Below are 24,440 nucleotides of genomic sequence, written 5' to 3' on the forward strand. Positions count from 1 at the left end.
TATCAGTCCATACTTGAACACGCGTGACTGTGTGTAATATCAGAAACCATCAAACATGAGATAGATTAACAAGCAAAAGAGTGTTTTAAAGGGTAATAGGGGATTGTAAACTGCATTAAGTCACAACAAAAACCAGAGTAAATCTCACCTTGTCTCATATAAAACTTGCTGAAAATTAGTGGTATATGTACATTAACTACCACTTTCACAAGATCAAACTGTTGGTTACCTAATTACAGAAATAACAGAGTGCGTGGCACATGTATGCATGTACACACCGTAGCTGAGGTTATGCATCAAATGTTTTACTGAGATAAACAACTTGTATGAATAATCAAAAACAGAGAGACAAAAGCTGCAGAGTAGGAAAGAAACAATATTTTAATTACTTATTTTCTGCATAGATAGATGGGAGGAAGGCACATTCAGTATAATCCATAGAGAGAAGATGAATGAATGTAGACAGAAAAAAGGAAGTGAGAGGCAGCGCGTGAGAGAGAGAGAGAGAGAGAGAGAGAGAGAGAGAGAGAGAGAGAGAGAGAGAGAGAGAGAGAGAGAGAGAGAGAACATCTACAGAGATGTCATGTCATTGAGGGCATGGTCCAGCTCCTCACTAATGGCCTTGTACTTGAGCTTCTGAGCATACAATTCATCTGGAGGTCAGAGGTCGACAGGAAGTACAGGCAGGTGCCAGGGACAGCAGCGACACAAACAAGCCGAAAGCAGGATAAGAATGAGAGGCAGATGGAGGCAGAAGAAGAAGAGCAGAGGGAGGAAGGAGAAGACAAAAATAAAAATAGGTCAGCGTTTTTGAAGATGCAGAAATGCATGGAAGAATGATGCATATCTCACTACGCTGGCGGCCCTTTTGCTGGGTGAGCTTTGAGCATTTAAGCCTGCTTTGAATGTCTCATAAAACTGCTGCAATAACTCTATAAACTCAGCTGTCTGCGGTCCAACAACTTATTAATTCTGATCTAAAAGCCTCTGAGCACATTCTGTCCTCTTTGAGCCGTGGCTGACATGGAGTAGTCCTTCAGAAACAAGGGTCTTCCATTAACTTAGGAGTTTCAGTACATTTGGAAGAAATTTCTTTTCCACAGAAAAAATGCTGAAATAGGATATTCCTTGTGGGGTCTATGAAAAAATGAATGCAATTAGTTCAAAAAGATAGATTACAATAGGCCCCACTGACCTACAGGAAACTTCACTAAACTATTTGCTTGTGGTTCATAAACAAACATGTTTCCTGAACATGATTCCTGATTTTTACTGAACCTGAATGCAGCCTTAGGTCCAGATGACTGGTTATTCATTTAAAGACATCATTCATAATTGCCTTTGTCTGGTTATGTTATAAAAATGTTTAAAAATGGTGCAAAACTATGCCGGGTGAGTGGAACTGATCTCATACCTTCCAGGTCGTCAATGGACTTTTCCAGTTTGGCCACAGTCCTCTCTGCAAACTCTGCACGGGTTTCGGCCTGACGGAAACACACACACACACACACACACACACACACACACACACACACACACACACACACACACACACACACACACACACACACACACACACACACACACACACACACACACACACACACACACACACACACACACACACACACACACACACACACACACACAGTATGTTACAAGGTAAAAAAACAACTCAACATACAGGACTGGTATACTGCAGGTTTTCAAGAGCTTGTTTTGTATCTTCCAAAGTAATCACAGAAATGAAGTTTTATACTTTCACGTGACATTTAGGTTTTCAATGCATGCAGATATTAAGCCGATGAAATGAATAATGACCATAAAAGGTCCAGAGACGCTTCAGTCATGGCATTGGTGTGCCTGTGTTTTTCAAAAGTATCACAAAAGTGGCAGCATTTATGTGGTCCCTTGCTGATTTGTTTCACTCGAAAAAACATTCAGCATAAATGCTCAGCATGGCTCAAATTGTGTGATCACTAGAATCCCTATCTCACCTCCTTCAGTTTGTCAGTTAGAACTTTGATCTCCTCCTCGTACTTGTCTTCTTTTTCTGAGTACTGTTGACATACGGAGACACAGACAAATACCTAGTCAGTGGCAGATATACAAACACATGCTCATACACAGTTTTACCAAAACATGCACAATATGTGAAAACACACTATCTCTCTGTGTATCATCCAAGGATTATAATTGCTCCAACAGCTATGGCACCACTCCCTCTGAAGAGTGATATGTCAGGATGAAGGTAGTGGCACGAAAGAGGCGCTGGCCTGGCCGGGGAACAAGTTCTGCTGTGATGCCAACCATGGCACACCTGACTGAACAAAGCAATGGCAGTCATGTGGTTAGCCTGGCATGCCATTTTACCGCCTGCCTGTACCTGCGGCGGAATTTTACGTAGTAAACAGAAAAATGTGCTGCAGGTCTCTACTGGCTACTGGATCACGTATACCAAAACAGCTTAGGCTGCCATTAGCCCTGCATACAAAAAAAAACAGCCACAGTGGCTAATTTGTCATGTGGTGGATCACAAAGAGTTCAGGTCTTGTACTCTTGATGCATTCAGATCTTAACAGCCTGAGGGGAAAATAAATGGTTGCGTTGTAAGTAGGGCCTGATGATACAAAATTATAATAGAGGTAGTATAAAACAATACTTTGGTGATTTGGTATCCCTCCCTACTCACTCAAATTACTGTCCATTGAGCCATGAGAACCGCCCAAATGATAGGATACAGGGAAATGAAGATGAGTATGTGCTGGGTGCTCAGTATATACTATTGTATATATTTATGTTGTGTATTTGTGAAAGAGAATGAAAGCAACTCCATTAACCATCAGCCAGCTTCATGTATTCATACTGTATTTGCAAAGATTAGTAGAAAATGATGTTTTACCATTGATGCATTTTAATTAGATACATCAATCCCAACTTGGTAAACAAGTGGTTTTTAACGCACACTTTGTGGCTAGCCTTTCACATGGTCCTGACATGATGCTTATCTTGGATAAAAACAGTTATGTTTGCTGCCGTCTGATGCGTTTTTCCTGTGTGGAAAAACAACACTAATCTGGCCCCTCAGGAGACCAAAGAGGATAGTATGAAATATTACTTATAACTGTGTATTTCTGCTGCAGTGTCTAGTTATTGATAATGCATTATGATTCACACGCAGCATGTCATTCACCTTCTCAGACTGGGCTTCTAAGGACTTCAGGTTGTTGGTCACATTTTTCAGCTCCTCTTCCAGGTCCCCGGCTTTACTGTGGAGAGGGACCAACATGGTATGCTTGGTTTTAATGGAAGAGAAACGGGTGAGGGCATGTGTGTATTTGCGCTTGTGTCCGTGCATTGACTGGTTTTACCATTCTGAGAGCTCGGCCCTCTCCTCAGCTCTCTCCAGCTCTCCCTCCAGGATCACCAGTTTACGGGCCACCTGGGATGAAGGACATTCAAACATTTTGGAATTAAGCACATACTCACCGGAAGGCAAGTGTAGGTCAGATTAAAGAGGATACATGAAAATGAAAAGAGGAGTGCATCACAATTTGAAGATGTCTGTCTTGCTCCAAACCAGCTTCCGCTGTCAAAGTCTCACCTCCTCGTATTTACGGTCGGCCTCCTCAGCAATGTGTTTAGCCTCCTTCAGCTGCATCTCCTGAATCTCCATCTTCTCCTCGTCCTTCATCGCTCGGTTCTCGATCACCTTCATCCCTCTGATTGGACAAGACATTTATAAGGCTTTAAATTATGTCGGTTGCAGCCAGGTGTTGCAGTGAAAACATGTTGTCACAGGCCTAAACGCACGTAAAAAATATTCTAATCTAAATATCAAAGTTGAATCTTGTTTAATGCGACTGACCTCTCGCTCTCATCTGCCGCCTTCTCAGCCTCCTCTAGTTTTTGCAGTGCCGTGGCCAGCCTCTCCTGGGCTCGGTCCAACTCCTCCTCCACCAGCTGGATCCTACGGTTCAAAGCTGCTACATCACCCTCCGCCTGAGAGGATGAGAAAGTAGCGTGAAGAGACAAATTTGGTCATTCATTCATTCAACTTTAAATCACCCAAGCTTCCCTTTCCCCCTCTTCCCCACCATAAAACAGGAAGAGAAGGAAGAGACACAAAAAGGGCAGTGGTTGGGGGGGGGGGGGGGGGGGGGGGGGGGGGGGGGGGGGGTTACCAGTAGAATTGTAGTATAATAGTAATAGTAGAATAGTTTAAGTTCATGCTTTTTGATTTACTTATTGTTTTAATATCTAAGTTCATGTTATTGGTCATTTCTACCATTTTTCCACACTGAGGAATCTTCCATTATTAAACTTAACCACAAATTAAAAAATTAACAGTTTCTAAAATGATTATGTTTTGGAATTACTAAAGGGTAATTTTAGCTCATTTTATATAATAGACTTTACACCTTTTCTCTAATGCTGCAAGTGGGCGAAGGTTTTAATGTGTTTGTGTAAAAGTAAGATACAAAATCTAAACTTTATAGTGTATTTAGAGTAACTTCAGTGTTTTCCAATGTACCACTGCTAAGAAGCAGTGCATATTCTATTAAAAGCTTTAGTTTGTACTCTGTACTATCATATTAAATCCACATAAAGAAGTCTGAATGCAAGTAAACTAAAATACATTCAATTCCATCTGTAAGTGAGCTACTGTAATCTAGTTTTCATATTCTCCGGGGCCATTCATGTTTCCCAAATCAATAGTTGTCAAGCTGATGAAAAATAGGTGAAATTTAGACAGCTGGAGGTCCTTGGAGGATTTGATATAGAAGAGGGGCCTACCTTCGATGAACAGAACTACTATCTGCTGAGTCTGGCTGGAATTCTTTTTTTAATATCTGAAGATCGCGGGACTTTGGTTTTGAATGAATTGTTTACAAAAACTCAATTTCCCGGAGACTTTGAATGCAGAAGTGGGCCAAGTAAGGTTGACAAATGGGCTTCTTCTCATCTGCCTTTGGTAAACAAAGGCAGAGAGAGGAACAAGAAAGCAAACAGACAACTATACAGGCATTTCCTCTCTGTTGGACAGCAAGTTTATCCTATCACCACCACCTAGGGAGCCGCTTTCAAACTGGAAACCAGCCGAACTCAGTTTTCATACAAAAGTACCAACAAAGAGACCACTGTAAAAAAGATCCCAACCAGGCAGCTCAAACAGGACTACAAAACTGCACTTTTGCTAAATTATTCTTTCAAACCCAGAGTACTCACACAGGTTTACTCCCTGTTACTAAAACGAAGCTGCTGGGGAGTTCTTAGACAAACATACTGTATGTTCTTCTGTGCTCAGTTGCAGGGCAGCAGTTAGTAGGTCAGTGACTCATTAGCTAGTCATTCAGTCCAGAAGTCAGGTTGCCTGTTGGATCAGACAAAGTGTCTGCAATTCAGTTTACAGGTAGGTAAATCATTCTGATGCGCATTTGGCAAGATAAAGTCATTAAGAGAAACAAAAGAGAAAGGATTTCCACTGAGGCGCAAAGGTAGCACTGTAGAGAACGTAAGAGTGATCTCAGAAAACTCAGAGGAAGTTATTATGTCTGTTTGTGCTGAGAATAAGAAGACCTTCATCCAGACTATTCTTCCATTCTGTCATAGACTTAATATTTCAGGAAATGAAAGCATGGTTTCCTGCTTGTTGGCGGCTGGCACGGGCAACTTTTTAATTTTTAGGATTTTCTCCCTCTAGCCTCCATGCCATCCTAGACTGCTGACTAGCCAGTCAGTCTTTCCACCTCTATTTCTTTGTCTCTTTCTCTGTCCTCTCCCAGGTCCTGCCCTACTGCACCCAGAGCTCCCAGGGGAGACTGCTGATATGAGACAGGAAATGTCTGTCAGACTAGCGCTGACAAGCCTTAAAACAGCCAGCACTTGAGAGAGGAAAACTTAGCCCAACACTGAATGAATGAAAAGTCATAAATCGGTCAAACATCTTGAAATCTCATCAGCTATGTCCTTCACACAAGTCTGTGTCTATCGACACTACATCTAGCTGGTGAGAAATGTTGAACAGAATCAAACCGTAGCCTGAAATAACAGATATTATTGTGAAGCAATGTGCTGTGAAGAAAATTGTCTGCGCACTAACAAACATGCTATTCATGAGCTTTAGGTCAGCTACACCAGCACATCAGTCGCTTTAATACACACACACACACACACACACACACACACACACACACACACACACACACACACACACACACACACACACACACACACACACACACACACACACACACACACACACACACACACACACACACACACACACACACACACACAACATGCAAACAGGCACTCTCATTCTGTTAATCTCGGTCTCTCTCAAACAAACATCATCGCCTAGTTTCCTGCCCAGTAAAATGTTTGTTGTCAGGCAACACACAAACACTAAAACCTAGAGTATAAGCTAATACCACTATGCTGCTAGCATATCTAAGCTTGCAATTCAATATGTTCCACCTGGAGTTTTATCTATCATCAAATTTGACCAATTCCAGGAAGGGGAATCCCCTTATAAACCGAGGCAGCCTTGTGTCAAGTAAAAATGCTTATGTGCATACAGGGCATACTGTGATACCTCTCATTCACTCAGCCATGACGAGAAAAGAGAAGAGCTTTTTCTGTAAGCCCTGAAGGTTATGCTGGAAATTAATTTCCTTATGAAGCTTAATAAAAATTATTTAACCAGTGTTTAAAGCACAGTAGCAAAAGCTCGTTTAGTATTCCAAGCTTTTGCACAAAAATAGTAAATGTAACAGCAATGTTCATGCAAATGTCACTGAAGAACCACTAAGCCACAAATGACAAACATTTACTCTGAGAATAGACTCTAACATCACTATTCAAATGAGGATCTAGAAAAAAGTGACAGGAAGTCAGCTGCCCAACATAATTTCATTTCCTCCCTTTGATTGTTCTTTCTTTCATAGCTGGTATTATCGGTGTCTCTGGCCATGCCCCTTTCCTTTAGCAACCACTTTGCATTCTTGGGCTGCCAGGGACGCACACTGCCTTATATGGTAAAACAAACTATGGAGAATGTTTGTGGTGGAGTATCAGGGAGATTGTAGCAGACACACACACACACACACTCACACATGTAAAGATACTGACGACAAGTAGCTGCTCTGTTATCAAGCTAGCTTAATATGTAACACCAGTGCTTTCCAAGAGGAGAGTGGTAACTGCTCCCTATATAAGCCAGCTTCCCTGGACCAGTTAGTGCCTCGCTAAAGGACAAATAAATTGTTAGATTTGTGAGGAATAGTAAGATTCTTGAAGGATTCTTAAAGAAATAGTTACATACATTAGTGCATAGTTACATTACATTAGCTAGTATAGTTATACATTTTAGGAAAGTTGCTCTACTTTCTTGCTGAGAGTTAGATGAGGGGTTTGATACCACTCTCATGTCTGTACAGTAGATATAAAGCTACAGCCAGCATGCAGTTAGCTTAGCTGAGCATAAAGACTGGACCCAGGGGAAAGCACCTAGGGTAGCTCAGTAGGAAGGTAGCTAAATCCACCTATCAGCACTTATAAAGCTCATTAGTAAAAATGTATCTTTGTTTGTTGTGTTTGTTTAATCCATACAAAACTCCAGACTTGGTCGCCTGCAGTCACTTCTCCGTCTCCACTGGTTGGCTAGCAACCACACAGGCACAAAAAGACATTGTCATTTTAAAAAGTTAAATTTTATGTATGGATTAAGCAATCATGTACAGACATGAGAGCAGTATCAATCTTCTCATCTAATTTAAGAACAGACTATAAGCAAGAAAGCAATATGCAGATTTCCCAAAATATCAAACTATTCCTTTAACAGTCAGTGGTGCATGGTTATTCTGAGCAGCATCAATAGCTGAGTGACACAAACTACAACAAGGACACTAATGTGAATTTCCTCTCACCTCTCTGTCTCTGTTTTCTTTTGATATATTAACGCCTTGTGTCCACAATACAGAGACATGCTCAGTGTATGCAAATGATCATGTTTCGGGCGTTGTAAGATGTGTTTTGCTTGTCTTGATGAGAAGGCAGTAGAGTAGATGTGGCCTCAGTAAACAGTCTCCTTCCTGACCTGAATATACAGCACAGTTCTATTGGGAATGACTTAAGAAATACCTGAGTGTATTAGAGACAAGATCAAGGACAAGTGGAAGAGGAATCTAATTTTTGGCTAATTCCAGGGCAGTAGGCTAATGAGCTGCACAATGCTGTTAGCGTTCAGGGGAAGTTATTCCTGACACTGCTGCTTGCTACTCTGAATGTGAACGTGTGCCTGTGAGTGTGTAATCTTACACGAAGACCTGGAATGCAAATAGAGCCTCGTTAAATGTATAAGCCAACCTGTCATGAGGTGTGATAAGTAAAAGAAGGTCATTAAACTTCCAGACAAGCATCACAATGAGATCTCACTGTGCAAAAAAGAAGTCAGACTTTCACACAAGTCTTGTTTGAGTGTTTCATTCTGGCTCTGCCACATTATACTAAAGTGTCTAATCCTGACTAAAAGTTCACTGCAAAACAATTTATAAAAAGGCCCGTCTGGAATCCACAAAATATACTGGGAACCAAACTATTTAGATCGGCTTCCATCTTGGTTTTCAACCTAATGACATTTTTGGAAAACACCATAGGTCTTTAATTGTGTGGTCTCTGAACAAATAGATGGCGGTTGATTTAACTACTAGCAATCCTAGCAGCAGCTTATCTTAGCAGTAAAACATTGTATACAGTTCTTTCAGGCTAAATGAATACCACTTGCAGCATGCAATACTAGCACCAACATGCTAACAGAGATCCTGCTTTGAAAAAAAGCATCACTGGAAATGCTTTAAGTATCTCACTGGACCTAGCATGCATCCATAAATGAAAAGACCGACATCATTTCCACTCTCTAAATTCTTCTCAATGACATTATAGCAAATTTAGCTTTGCTAGCACCAACCCGCAGCCTTGGCCTACATAATCAGCTAAGCCACAAGCCACTAACATGGGAGTTTTCTACAGAAATGCCAACAACTGCCAAAACGTATCAACATGTGGCAGTTATATTTGGAAAGTTGAGCTATTCCCAGGGAGAAAGTCCAAAGAAAACATTGAACCCAGGAAGTAAAATCTTTCCACAGAATCTGCTCTAGTCTGCTTGAGGCCTAGCAGAAAACCATCAAGCCCAGTGACGGCACCAAGCAGCAAACAGATGAAACCTCTAGTTCAATTTAACAAACTGATCATGAGCGGAGTCTAAATAACTTCCTGCAATTAGATTTCAATATGAGACTAAGTGGTGTACAATGACCACAGTTGTCATGTATATAGGAAACAAATCCAGTGTGTAGAGGAAATCCAATGTATATGTCTTTATTGTACAGGAGATAAATAATTATTATTTATGGGGACAGATAGTGGAAAGGGATGTGTGGACATTAAGATGTGTATTAAGTATTAAAGGGGAACACCACCTAAATGTAGAATTCCAATACGTTATTTCCATTGCCTAGGAAAGTCCAATCAATATTTGTAGACATGAGCAACTCAATCTCAAAGCCAGAAACCAGAAAAGTAAGTGTCAAAGTTGTGATGTCATCAAATATAAAGTCTGAGGCTCCACCATAGACCCAAACAAGCTTCATTCTACTGTATATATTTTATATATATATATTAATATTTTAGAAATAACACTGTATGAATCTTGAAAATGGGCGTAGTTCCCCTTTAAACTTTCACCGTGGTTATACACCACTGACTGGAATCTACGTAAACTTGTGAAGAAACACTCCAGTCCACCACACACGCTAATCTTCCTGTTGATCATGGCCGGAGCTCAGAGACAGGAAGTGTTGGGAGTACAAGCACAGGAAGTGCTGCACCAGTTGGCAGACGACATCCTGGGAGGGGCAGCCTGGGGAGTATTGGAGGGAGACCTGGTTCCCAACTTGTTATACCTCAGTGGCGGTTTTGGAGTTCCACTTCCCTTTTTATCTGTTTTTGCATTCTACATCACATATCACCAAGACAACCATTAAACACAGCATCCAAAAGCTTTTAAAAGGGAGATACATTTAAGCTTTTATTGTCATTTTTTAAATAATTTGATTGTTTTGTGATTAAGCAAGTCACTATTTTGTCCCACAAATATAATAAAATAATAAAAATATGTGTGTCACTGAAGCAAAAATGACAAATTTGCTTCCATATTACAAAAAAGCAGTCAATCTGGTTCATCTGAGTTGCTCACACAGCTCTCAGGACCTTGAATGAATTAGAAATCATCATCTTTGGCCTGACTCTCAACTCTGAACCCCCAAACAAGTAACTGCTGTGAACATTATGAAGAAGGAACAGCTCAATGAGAACAACAGCCATAAATAAAATCTAAGCAGGTCAAATGAGCCTTTGTAATGTCTCTGTAATCTGACAGAGCCTTAAAGCATTAATATGCGGTTGAGTAACATCTTTTGAGGTGTCAAAAACCACACTATAAATAACACAAAAGCACTTTCTAATTAGATATTAGTTGCCAAGTGTTTTTTTTTCAATGTCTTTACATTTTCAAACAATGATTCATTACCTTACCACACTCAGCAAGGTTCCTGTTTTGATCTCCCCAAGCTTCAATGAAAAGAGTTTTTGTGCCAAGGAATAACTGCAGGTTGCCCTAATTATTCACATATGGGACCACACCAACCTCGCCACACAAATGCACTGCTCTGTTTGACTTTGAATGCACATGGAATGAGCAGAGTGACAGCTGAAACTGCTTTTACACATTAAGGCTGACAGGGATTAAATGGAAAAACGTGTACATCATAAAATGTAACATTATCTACTCTGCCGATAAAGAACCAATTCATCACGCTTATTTAGCATTCTATCACGTAGCAGGGATGTAACGATTACCGGTGTAACGGCAAAACCACAATTAAAATGTTGACGACAACAATTACCGTTTTCATTTAAAATATCATGATTATCACGGTGGATTAGCACGGTGTGGAAAACGTGTGTTTAATTCTTCCCAGCTTCATCCAAGTCTCCTGAAGTTGCCACGCAATTGCACTGTGTAGCCCACAACGTGTGTTTCTTGAAGTTGGAATCATGGCGGAAGGAGGCGATGACAGCGCTCAGGACATTTATCAGCCCTCTTAGAAGACTGAGTCTGGAGCATGGGCATATTTTGGTTATTATCAGAATGCCAAAGGACAGTTGATTGAAGAAAGTTATCCTGTCTGCAGAATATTCAGGAAAAAAGTTGCTGCTACAGGCGTCAAACACACTATCAAAAATAGGTAATGAATGACACTAACATATAACACAGTTGTATCTTTATCCAATGTCTTAATTTAAAAAGTTTTTAATCATTGTGGACAATACTGTAAAATGTCCTTATATTATGACAAAATTAAAAAAAAAAATGTGGTAGATGTTTATATACACTGTTTAAAATTGTAAATAGGGGGCCGTAAAGTAAAGTGTCACTGTTACCGTAATATTTCTAAAATGCAGTTTTGTAAGCGCATGTTATCCTTAAAAAATGTTTTCTACTATTATTTTGTAAGACGTTTTTCAAATGGTGGATTTGTTATTTTAAGATTTTAATTCTGAATTAAAATCTTGTTCTACAACAAACTCACGTGTCACTACTTTTGGCTCTTACACGGTTACTGCACTCATACAAGTGGTGGGAAACACCTCATTGATCATCAGAAAGTCATAGGGGGTGTGTGTCTTACTATCCCAGAAGATGAAATGTTAATATGCACTACCAGAAATCTAATACAAGTCATCTGTCCATTTACTACGTATACCCACTTCAATGCTTCTGACTAAACGCATGGCTGCAGGTTGGAGATTTCTCTGAACAAAACAAACATGTATAAGCTCATTACATGAGCAAATAGGAACAGAAGGCATCCATCAGCCAATCACAACACTTAATGTTGAAATCAAGGTACTTTATATGTCCCAACTTGTATGGACATACACTGTGACCTCAAACTTAAAGACTTTAATTTATTTAAGATAATGATTACTGACATCCAATGTGAATATACAAGTTCATGCAGAATAAATACCCACAAGCTGATCAAACGCCCTATTGTCAAATTACCTAACAGGCTGTCTGTAACAAAGGGCTAAGTCCTGCAGCACGCCAGCTCCTTTCATCATCTCAACTCCCATATCTTTACAGCCACACCTTCCCCTCCCAATCTCCTTCAATCTTTCTGCTTGTCCTGTCATTATCCAGCCCCTATGCAAAGGATATGGCACTGAATGCCATAAAGGAACATGTGAAACAAGTCAAGACTGTTACCTAACTGTGCTGCCAAGTATTTTTTCTCCAATCGCACCTCTACGTTTTCTGTGTAAAGCTGCAACACTCGGATGTGGCCAGAGTCAAGAGGTAGGCAGGTGACAGTCATGGGTGAATAAAAAAACGGATGAGTCACTTTCAAAACGTCCATTCTAGGCGTCTAGTTTGAGAAACCACACATTTGTGGAAGTTTAAAAATGACTTGCTGATCACTTCAAATGCTGCTAATACTGTGTGTTTTATGTGTTATGTTATGTGTTTGTGTGTTGGATATAGGGCTGCAATTGACGAGTCCTTTCATTATTGTTTAATCTTGCGATTACCAGTTTTGGTCAAGAGTGTCAGTAAAAAGTTATATATGGCCATCACAAATTCCCAGAGCCCAGAGTGACATCTTCAAGGTCATGTTTTATCGAACCAACAGTTAAAAAACCCAAAGATATATATATATATATATATATGTTTGTTTTTTTATACACCGTTTCTACTCTGTAAAGCGACTTTGAGCTTGGGAAAAGCGCTATACAAATTCAATTTAATATTATTATTATTATTTTCCGTTCAATATCAGGGAAGACGACTACACCCGGAGATATTCACATCTAGGAAACTGGAATCAGTTTTTGCAATTTTGGCTTTGAAAAAAAATAAAAATAACGAGTAACTAATGATCAAAATTGTTGGTGATTCATTTTGGTGATCGGTTAAGTGAGTGATAGTTTCAGATCTTGTTGCACAAGACACATTTTCCAGACTATTCCTTTGAGTCCCTAATAACAGAGTAGGCCTACTTTTAAGTATATGCCCTTTATTTTCCTATCATCAGTGGAGGCCGGATTGTATGGTGGTTGGGTGTTCAACCAGGCAGCTGCTGCTGGCACACATCCACCACCCTGCTAAAGTACCACTGAGCAAGCCATTGAGAGAGTGTGAAGTGAATTTCCCTGGAGAATCACAACATTATCCCCTTAATCTAAATGCTGGCAGCCCTAAAAGCTGCTAAGACCTCATTAATAAGTAGTTGCTTTATAATTATGAACACACTTTGTAGCCTATTATTAAAACGTAATCTGGTCAGTCTAATAGATTAATTTAATTGTGTACAATAGCTGTCAACGTGGTCTACATTGTTCACTGTAGTTTTAGTAGTAGTTTAGTAGTTTTTACAGAGGCCTGTGAATCAGACATAACTGAGCATGCGCATAGACCTGCAGGAATCCAAACTTTTTTTCATTACAGACCAACGCCTTGCATTGTGGCACAATCACGCCCGCGAATGAATCAATGACATGGACTAATTTGACTTTTTAAGAGCCCTCTGAGGTGAATATGGAGAAATTACCCCTATTGAATGAGTCTGGCAGATGATAGAAGAGCAGAGCGAGGATATAAAAGAGCGAAAAGACCTATAAAAAAAATAAAAAGTCGAGGATTTGATTGTCTCACTTTCTCTCGGTTCTCCCGTTCACTGTCCAGCTCTCTCTGTAGGACCTGAGCCCGGTCCTCTGCGTCGTCGGCCTGCTGCTGCAAACACTGAATCTTCCTCTTGACAGCATCCAGAGAGTTCAAACCCGCCATTGTTGACTGATTTGTTACTTAGTTTAAGACTACTCGTAAAGAAAACGCTGTTGGGACTTTTTCTAGGTTGTGCAAATAACAAAAATGAGCTACTGCCTCCTGCTTGTTTGGTCTGTTCAGAATAATAAGATAAGGAACAAAATATTTGATTTGAAAAGACAAAAAAAACGATGTAGGTCCGAGGCCAAAGTCTTTGGAATGTAAAGGAGTCGTTCAAGTGCAAGAAAGTTATATAACCAGGAAGTCACGGCGTCCAGGTGCTCTCCAAAACGTTTCTCCTGGTCTGTAGGAATGATATGTTCATGAGCAGTATAGAAAGTTGTCCTCAGGAATGTTGCAGTTTTTGGTCCGGACACTTCAGGGTTTGAGGAGTAGGGTTAGAAAAGCTGCGCGATGAGGAGACAGGAGAGCGCCAGACTGTGCCGGAGGAGGAGAGAGATGATTGGGATGATGAGGTCAGAGAGGGCGGGGCCAGTGTGTGTGTGTGTGTGTGTGTGTGTGTGTGTGTGTGTGTGTGTGTGTGTGTGTGTGTGTGTGTGTGTGTGTGTGTGTGTGTGTGTGTGTGTGTGCGTGTGTGTGATCCCTGTGACTGATGTGATCACTGCTACGACGAAACTTTCAATAGAAAAAAGATGAATTAATTTCAGATCAAATGGCGCAGTGCCAATAGTTTAGATATCACACACAAACTTGATTTGTCAGTAAAGTTTTCCTTTACAGAATGAAGAGCAAAGTTTCCACCATGCTTAAAAATATAATATATGCTGTGTATTTGTATGCTGAAAACACTTCCAGCATTTTATCATGGATACCATGACATTACCAATCCATCTTAAATACAGTTTCTTTGAATGTCATCATAAAATGAAGGGGGTTTTCTCTAACAGTTGCATTAATTCAGTCACGGTGATTAAAATTAGTTCTACAGTGATGTAGAAGACCACCGATATCGGCAAATACCCTGAATTAGGTTCTCTGAATCAGTTTTGGTAGAGAAAAAGTTGGATTGGTGCATTTCTACTTGGGGTAGCAATGTGCTGCTACAGTCTTTTTTTTTCATCTTCCCTTTTAAATAGGAAACCTCTGAAGGCAACATCTCTTCTTAAATGATTTAAAGCTCACAGATAAGGGGTCCTGATTTAGCATCACCTTGGCAATAAATGGTCCCAAGCCAAAATGTATAAGATGAGATAAAATGGTATATTGTATAGAGGTAGACCGACATATTAGACGACAATAACTTGTAACATGGATATCTGGTGGAGTTTCCGGCGGCACATGAACAATCCCGGAACTGGAACATTGTCGATTTAGACTAATAGAAAATAAGCAAGAAATTGCTTTACACAAATTAAAAGAATATGATATGATATGTGTAATTTTGAATCATTTTTAAAAGTGTAAAATGTCCCTCAGTTTATCTGTATCTTGTTCTTATCCTTTTTGTAATCACCAAATGTGTTTATATAAAAAAACTGATTTCATTCTCAAATACCAAAATAGATACTGACTGCAAAAAACCCAGCTTCAGTGAGGCTATAATATCATTTGATGATGTGGTATATAATAATGTCATTTTCAGTATTTTTCAGTTCAGTGGTTTAAACATTTGACAAGTAAATGGATTAATCATTAGATGTAACATGCAGCACACTAACCACATGGGGTATGTATAAATTAAATTCAAAAATGACAAAGTCGTCATAGAGTATAGAGTAAAGGATAGAGTACGGGCAAATCTAATAAATAATCATGCATAATCATAATAAGTCTTTCTGTTTTTGAGCAAGCATGTGACCGTTTTTCTTAAAGGAGTGAGCAGTCAAACACTGCCTACCACCTGCTTGCTCATAGATGATGTTCACTGTGTGACTGTGAATCAGATTTCTGCTGCATCCTTCATGTTTCCCTGCCGGCCCTGCTTGTGTTTACCCTCTCGGTTTCCTATTCACACAATCGGCCCTGTGAGAAAACATGTTGTCTGGACGAGCAAGTAGCAGGCCAGCAGATTTCTTCTCGACTCGCTTCATTTCAGGTTCAGCTCAAATTCATTCCCGCTGTTCACTGTGAAGAAGAAAATCTCTCACAATCAGTCTCAACTGTTGATTGAACCCCTCTCTGTCTGATTTGCCCCTTACACCGGAAAAGCTGGACGCATTGATTTCATTAGACACAGGAGTGTGGGGCTTTCTATTTGCCTTAGCTGCATTCCTGACATACCAGAGCCCCCCTGCCTTCTCCCTGCTTTCTCTGCTCGGTCGCCCCCACAGTTCAGCTTTCCCATAAAACAGTAACTATTGCTGCTGTGAATGCTGTTATCAATACCTCTATTTAAAACTACATGATGCCACCCTCTCTGACTCTTACCATCATTTGCTCTTGGCATCCTTATTGCAAATGTTGTGATCTAACTTCCTTGAAACAGACTTTTTTTTAATGTATGACAACTGCTTGCTTTTGTGGGGTATTTGACTCACACTGTTGTGCTTCCCCAGCCCCCTCCAGGTTTCCAATCTGGTCGTGCTCTGTGTGAATTGAGATGTGTAATGACTTGACTGCTGTCTCTAATAAGTGACATGTGGAGGGGGATTCATGGAAGTGGAGTAGAGCAGCTTTGCTAGCTGGAAATGTTTGTGTGAATATAATTCACTGTAAATATAGTAAACATCTATTTTTAACAAAACTTTAGAGTGAAAGGAAGCCTTACCTAGTCAGGCTCAAACCACAACTTCAAAAACTACTTTTTCCAGGGGCCCACTTGACCCACTTTACACTTGAGGCTTCTCAGAAGTTTTCAGAGTTTATTTAATCACAGCGTGAGGATAATCCAGTGTCTCAGCCTTAGTCCCTGTGTCTGTATGTCGGACACTTCCTTTCTTTCTGTGTGTAGTACAACACTGCATTTCCCTGGGATATCCTCCACAAAGCTAAAACAATACCACATCTTGGTGGCAGCTGGAAGAATTTTAGTCTTTATGATGCTTCTTTCTGTTTATTTTCCCTGCACGGTTCGCTTAGCAATGTATTTGGAATGACTGGTTTCTTAGCTATTGCAATTAAAAGTAAATTTCTCAGCTAAACTGGTATGATAAGTATTTTATCCATATCTTGGACATATTTGACTCCCTAATAAGTACTTTGTTTAAATTTTAATTCCCCTCTCTCTCTCCCCCCCCCCCCCCCCCCCCCCCCCCCCCCCCCCCCCCACACACACACACACACACGTCTGTGCACAGATGCAGGGAGGAACCACCACTGACAGATATACAGCGCTGTGGTTTGCCAACAATCTAAAATATGATCTTTCTTTCCAGATTTCAGCTGATTAGCCACAGGGCAACTGACATGTCCAATGTTCCGCTACATTTACTAAAATTTATTATTTGCGTATATAAAAATGTTCTTGCCAATTTGAGAGTTAGTTTGTGTCTGATGTAGAGGACATATTCATCCCCTTGAAAGATAACTCTATTAAAGATTAATATACGATCACATACAGATCTTTTACTGCAATTAAAGTACCAACACTACAGTGTAAAATATTCCATTACAAGTAAAGCTCCTGCAATAAAAGTTTACTAAATAGGAACTACACTGATTTTACACATCAAAGTCACTTAAGTTGTATAAAACTGTAGAGGGCTGCACAAAAAGAATTGGTTGGGAAAACTACGATTGGAAACTACAATTTTGAATAAAAAAGAAAAGATTAGAGATGTGTGTGTGTGTGTGTGTGTGTGTGTGTGTGTGTGTGTGTGTCTGTGTGTGTGTGTGTGTGTGTGTGTGATTGGGTGAGGGGGTTACAGTTTATCGTTTATCCGTGTGCTCATCTTTCAGGAGTGGCTACACAGGAATGTGTCAGTCTCTGAAGTGCTCTAAACCATTCAACATGGATCAAAGTAAACCCACAGCTGGTACTGGCTTAGAACCATCCAGCTGTGGAAAAATGGGCTCTGGTTTTCAGTGCCATGGTAACGTGAGTGTATGTCAAAGTTGGAAAAAGCAAGTTATTAATGACAAAAGCAGAAGCCTCTTGTCTATATTCAAACTTGTACTGGTCATTGTCCTTCAAGTGAAGCCATACACACTTGACCCAGACTCCCCTGTTTGTGTATGTATGTGTGTGTGTGTGTGTTTGTGTGTGTGTGTGTGTGTGTGTGGGGGGGGGACCTTTTACTTACGTCTGCAGCCTTTATCTCAGAAAGTTCCAGCTTCTCCTGAGCATCTTTCAGGCCCTCAGAGAATTTGTCCAGTTCGTCCTCTGTCTGCTTCATCTTCTTCTGGAGGTCCATCAGCTCCTCCTCCAGCTACAACAGGAGAGACCATTAGTCCTAAGTCTACACTGTGCTTGCTCAGTGTTTTTTTATTTAAATTCTATAGATAATTTTTTTTTTTACACAACTCTTGGCTTGGCATGTAAATTTCCTGTGCACTGCTGCGTTTGTGCTAAGTCCACCATTGACCGGGGAGAGTAAACCTGTATTCTATTCTATGTAATTCTGCTTTATTCTGTTCTCTCCTGTTTTGTTTTAGTCTATTTGATTCTATAATTTTCTCTTCTGTTCCATTCTAATCAATTTAAGTCTATTCTATACAATTCCATTCTATTCTGCTCTGTTTTGTTATGTTCCATTTCATTCTATTGTGTTATATTTTGTTCAGTCCAATTTTAGTGTATAATGCTTGGTTCTGTTCCGTTCTGTTCATTCTATTCTATTATATTCCATTCCATTCTATTCTATTATACCCTATTCTTTTCTGTCCCCTCTTTAATAGACATAATATAACTCTAACACATTTAAATTATTACATTGAACCCTGGATGAGTTTTACCCCCAAACTTTACCCAATTAAAAAAAAAGAATCCTGTTTATATGAGTACAATAATAGATAAAATCTGTTATATTTAGTGTGTTTGTACTGCGCCTAAATAATAGTTCAGGGTGATGGGAGCCTAGGTGTTTGAATTTAGACTAGTGATAAAGCAGCACATTTGGGAGTCTAATTGAGTTTATGATGTTTGGGAACATTTAAATGGTAATGGTTTACTATCAGTCTCTCATGACATCAACCCTGGTATGCAGAGCCTAATCCTCTCTCTCTCTCTCTTTCCTTCTTACACACACACACACACACACACACACACACACACACACACACACACACACACACACACACACACACACACACACACACACACACACACACATATACACAGGGTTAAGTGTTCCACCTAATCAGTGCCCCCCTCCATGAAGTGCTTCTGATAATCCTACTGAATTCCACTCTGTTCTCTTCTGGTGCCTAAAAATACAGCTCTTATCAGTAAGAACACACATGCCCCTGGGACTGTGTGTGTGTGTGTGTGTTTGTGTGTGCGTGTGTGTATATGTGTGTATGTGTGTGTGTGTGTGTGTGTGTGTATATTCGCCCATTTGTGTCCACATGTTTCCATTTTCATGCTTCTTGTGTGTGTTGTCTCCTGTGCTGGATACACCTGTCAGATAGGCTTCATGAGACACAGACTAACTCTCTTCAAACTGGTCCTGGAGGGAGGGATGTTAACAAATCATGATCCTGGGTGGTCTCATCACCTGAAGTGGCTAAAACCACTATGGGGATTTTTCACAGGGAGTTTTCTTTGAGCCTCACTTTAAACAGCATTGATACCGCCCTATTGTTACTAAATCAATCTACTATTGATTCCTTTAAGTTGTTTGTGGTGTTCAGGTGGTATGGAGATTCAGGTGGTCAGATGTTTCCCCCATAAATAACGGCCTAGAAATCCACCATGATAAACAAAAGTTCATGTGTTTTTGTGATGCCTAGATTTGTTAGCTGGAAATAAAGTAAAAGATTATCTTAAACAAAATTGAGATGAAGTTTTGAGAGCTTATCTTAAGAGCGTTGCCGGGCCTTTTAAGGAGGTGTTTGTGTGTCCCACTGTCCCTAGGATTTGTTGAATTTACCCTCCAGTCTCTGAGCAATATTTATATAATTCTTTAGCTGTTATTTGGCAAAGTAAAACAGTAAATTAGCTGTGATGAATGTAGAATAGATACATGTGAAATGTGTTTACAGACAGTTTCCTCAAAGGTATGTCTGGTATGATGATTATCTTAAGAACTGGATAAAGAGAGAAGTCTTAAGTATGCCATGTTTTGAGTCTGAAGCAATTTTGGCAGTTAATCCATAACTTTAACATTACTATTTTATTTGCTATTTAACCAATCAAAAACAGCATCTCTCATCTCTAACACTTTGACCCTGTCTTTGACATCACGGCTGACCCATCTATCTCTTTCTGTTCTTCTCATTCATTCTCACCTGCTTGCATTTGTCCTCTGCTGCCTTCTTGTCCGTCTCTGCCTGCTCTGCCCGGTCAATAGCATTCTCCTTGTCCAGTTTCAGCATCTGCATTTTCTTCTTGATGGCCTCCATGCTGGCAGCTTGGTAGGATTTCCCTGTCTAAGATGTTAAAAAATGCAGCCTCAAAAAGCACAAGTCTGTCTCCTGTTGTGTTCAGATGCAGGAGTACAGCACTGGAGAGAGCTGGAGTCCAACAAGGCTGCAGAGAAATTGAGAAAGAGAGAGACAGAAATGGGGAGAAAGTAGAAAGGAGACAGAAAGGGCTGTGAACAGAGATGGAGAGTTGAGCCCTACATGGGTAGTTATTTAAACTCCAACAGAACCTGCCTCTAGTCTCTGATCACCCACTCCTCCTCCTCCCATGCTCTCACCCCTCCCATCCTCTGTCAATCCTTCTCTCCATCATCTCCCTCTCCATCAATTGCGCTTTCCTTCACCACTCTGCTTCCATTCTATCCTGGCTCCCTGACTATCATTCTCTCAGACACGTACTCCACCCTCTCATACCACCCGTCCAAGGTCTGGCTTCTCCTCTCCACTCACTAACTCTTCCAACGTGGCTGATCTCCTTATTTGGGTTGTTTTGCTTTCAGAGAGGGCCACGGATCACACAGGAGAGAGAGAAACGCAGGTCATGTTTCCACATATAACCTCCTGTCAATGGATAAAGAGTCCTGTTGGCACACAACATCTCACACTCAGGGTCTTTAAGAGTGTGTATATTAGAGGATGACAAAGGGGAGAGAGTAAAATGCAAAGTAGGTGGAGGGAGAGTTTGAGAGATGAAGATGGATGGAGAAAGTTCACATTCTGTGATCACACTATCGTGATAAAACCACAAGACTACCTGGTACAGATGCAGCAGGAATTTTTTTTCACTCAGTTGCAATGCTCTGTGAGGTAGTGTGATGGTACAACCTTTGCAGCCTTCATCCAGACTTCTATCATGGTACCATTAAGCTGATTTGGTTTTATGACTATGTGATGCAATTCAGACAGCTCCTGTATGGTTACATTAAATATGATCATCAGGTGCAGTAGAGAAAAAAGAATGTATCAGAAGTTATGAAAAGTTACAAAAACTGTCTGAAATTTGAACCCCGAGCTCTGTGCACCTAATATTTGAGTTTGGTGACTGAAGGATGAAAACTGACTGAGAATTAGAATTTTTGTGAACAATGGACACCAGTGTCCACAGTTGCTAATAATCATTGGGAGCGGGATATGCAGAAAGATGCATGGCGCTTGAAGAAAGAGAGCCATGGATATGAGTCAGCACAGAAAGACTAGGACACTTATTCTCCTACTTGTTAACCCATCACTAACTTTGTGTGAACTACTAGAGATATTCTAAATCAGGTTTCACTGTTAAAACTCAAGAAATTTCTTAAATGGTAAAGACTAGTAATGTGAAAATCAATTGCTAGTGAACATCTGTTGCTCCATGTAGCATCAGCCACATTTCATAACATTACAAGCTAGCATAACGTTCAAATAGACCAATTTTCAGGGGCTACAAATGGTAGCCTACTGATAAGTGAAATCCTTTGTAAATGTATGTATGCTTTTGTTGCTCAAAAAAGTGTATTTTGGAGAAATATTCATTTAGAAAGAGAAGGAAATATCTAATTATGCCAACCTAATGAATGCTTTAAATATTATTAGTAAATTAAGTAAATATTTACCTACATTGTAGTAGGCTAGCTAGCTTTTAACTTACAAACACGTGGTGCTACTGGCTCCCAGGCATATCATCTTTGAGCCATATTGAGTGTATTGGCTTTTAGTATCTTGGCAGCTGCACTTCCCCAATTTAACAATTAAATAAAAAAATATTGGACATTGTTCAGATGGTAAGCCATAGTGGCAAACCAATAGTCTGCATGATGTAGATTTAGCTAGCAAATACTACTGATGTATGTAACTGTAACAGTGGGCAAAAGCGACGAACAGTCAATTTCAGCAGCAGCTTCTTCTTTTTACATTACCATTGGATAGGTTGAGGTCAGAAATGAGCTATTGGGTATTGTCAAAATGACAGTGTATTGTATTATGATATATGCCCTACAATAAATCAATATTTGTTGCATTCTAAGACAAATGCTACAAATGTAAAGACTGCATTACACAACGTGGCGTTATTCACAAAGATCAGTGATGACCAGTAGAATGCAGGACTTTTGATCACTCCACCTCGAAGTTCAATTCCATAAAATATCGGGTTTTGAGTTGAAGCATCTGCTCTCTTAACCTGCAAAGCATTCAGAAGAAAGGCCAGGATAAAGTAAATGGGAAATATCCTAAAGAAATTTCTCAATAAGGTTTTGTTAGGAGTAAATGTGTTGCACAGTGGGAAGAAAAACCCTGCTGAAACTCTGCACTGCTTTAAGCTGCTGATGTGAGTTACAGCTGTCCGTGGTATTGCTGTGGAGGTAGGCCTACTCCACAGCGTTGTGTAGACAGGTCTGGCAATGCAAGACTAATGTGAAGGAATTTCAAAAGTGATCCACAACCAAACTGTCCCTCCTTCTTCGAAGCAGGAGAGAGCGCTAGGAAGAAAAGAAATGCATGAAAATAAAGATATATCACATAATCATCTGTCTAGCTACACTTAATTAAACTGTCTGATAATATTTGAAGGTAGCAAATTGTGTACAGTTTTAGAAAGATTACTCTAGACTAGTTTTAACTGTTGGCTGGTTCAGTGTTCTGCTATGTAGCCTACTGTCAAGCTCAGGTAATACAGCATGAATAAACTGCATTACATGCAGCGTGGATTGTTTCACTTTTCTTGATATTGGGATAGGATTTGTTACAAAGAGCAAATGAGATTTATGTTTTTTGATGAAGCCAGCTGAAGCATCTGTTGCACATTTCATGGCAATCCATTCAGTATTTATCATTAAAACTCACTCAAACCCAAAGATTATGGTTGGGCCAGAGGAAAATGCAGGGGATCACCAAAGTCATTTCTCCTCTTTCTACTCTTTCTCCTCTGGGGACCATGACTGTCTGCAAAAAATGTTATGGCAACGCATCCAATAGTTGATTAAATCTCAGTTGTGAACTGAGATTTCAGTTCACAGACGGACAGACAGACTGCTAGCAGTTTGGCTTAAAAACACAAACTAAAAGAATTTCTTGATGTAACAATTCTTCATCTTCAAAGGACACTTGCATTACAATATATACAATATATACTACTACTACTACTACTGCTACTGCTACTACTACTACTACTAACAACAACAATAATAATAATAATAACAGAAGCTAGGTGTCCTGTGTCTGTATGTTTGCAGCATGATGGAAAATAGTGGCTTTTATTACCAAATGTATGCCCTTATATATGAAAAGCACATCAGCAGTCTCCTGCTCTGATTTGTGAGGCTGCAACTATGTCTCCTGGCCACAATGTCTGGATGTTGCCATGTTCCACCAAGCTTCTCAGTGAGTAATTCAATAGTGTAATTTACTGTTTTCAATAGCCTCTCTCGACGTTCCAAGTATGCTTTTTCTTACTGCTGCTCAGCCACAGAAATGCTGCAGAGGGGCCCAGACTAAACATGAAGATATTTTGAAAATGCAAGTTAAGCGGCCAATTAAACTGTATGCTTTGGATTAATGATGGAGAACATGGCATTTTGAGAGGAATTTGGAAGGAACAGAAAATTAAACCCTCTGGTCTGGTGTCCTGAAAAATAAACAGAAAGAGGAGCGTGTCTATGTTCTCGGTTGAGGGAACATAAGGATGACAATACAGAAAGGCCTCATGGTTTTAACACAATTAAAGCTTCAGTCCCTGCAGTAGGAAATTATGTCCTCTTAGTATGCGTGCATAAGTTAACGCCTTTGGCCTTGGGGCAGAAACATACATCATGAATCACCCAGACATGATACCACCTGGACTCTGATGACATACACACTCACACACACACACACACACACATACACACACACACACACACACACACACACACACACACACAAACACACACACACACACACACACACACACACACAAACAGAGAGAGATGCATCTCCTCTGTTACACTTTGTCTGTGCAAGCAGAAGCACATGTTTCCTGTGTGACGATGAGCGTCTGTGCTGCCTGCAATGATATCATTACCTGTCATGACCCCATAACCATTTGTTT

The 24,440-nt window shown here is 40.1% G+C and overlaps 1 protein-coding gene across 5 annotated transcripts in view; it reads right to left on the bottom strand.

Moving 5' to 3' along the window:
• Positions 1 to 20,655, bottom strand: part of tpm4a (tropomyosin 4a) — a 22,368-nt gene extending 1,713 nt beyond the window's left edge. For 2 of the 5 annotated variants that reach the window (XR_004658057.1, XM_034882645.1), the window contains exons 1-8: positions 20,243 to 20,655; positions 18,097 to 18,222; positions 3,869 to 4,002; positions 3,605 to 3,722; positions 3,372 to 3,442; positions 3,194 to 3,269; positions 1,998 to 2,060; positions 1,415 to 1,484 (exon numbers count right to left, since the gene is read on the bottom strand). Coding sequence is in view for 4 of the 5 variants with exons in the window: in XM_034882645.1 (XP_034738536.1) it covers positions 1,415 to 1,484; positions 1,998 to 2,060; positions 3,194 to 3,269; positions 3,372 to 3,442; positions 3,605 to 3,722; positions 3,869 to 4,002; positions 18,097 to 18,222; positions 20,243 to 20,356 (772 nt within the window). In the remaining variant the exon portion in view is untranslated. Of the gene's footprint in view, positions 1 to 532; positions 654 to 1,414; positions 1,485 to 1,997; positions 2,061 to 3,193; positions 3,270 to 3,371; positions 3,443 to 3,604; positions 3,723 to 3,868; positions 4,003 to 13,783; positions 14,341 to 18,096; positions 18,223 to 20,242 lie in introns of those variants that run through there. The other 3 variants (XM_034882644.1, XM_034882646.1, XM_034882647.1) reach the window with 3 other exon arrangements.
• Between the last annotated feature and the right edge of the window lie 3,785 nt (positions 20,656 to 24,440).

This window comes from Etheostoma cragini, chromosome 9 (genome assembly GCF_013103735.1).
Source record: "Etheostoma cragini isolate CJK2018 chromosome 9, CSU_Ecrag_1.0, whole genome shotgun sequence".
Taxonomy (NCBI): Eukaryota; Metazoa; Chordata; class Actinopteri; order Perciformes; family Percidae; genus Etheostoma; species Etheostoma cragini.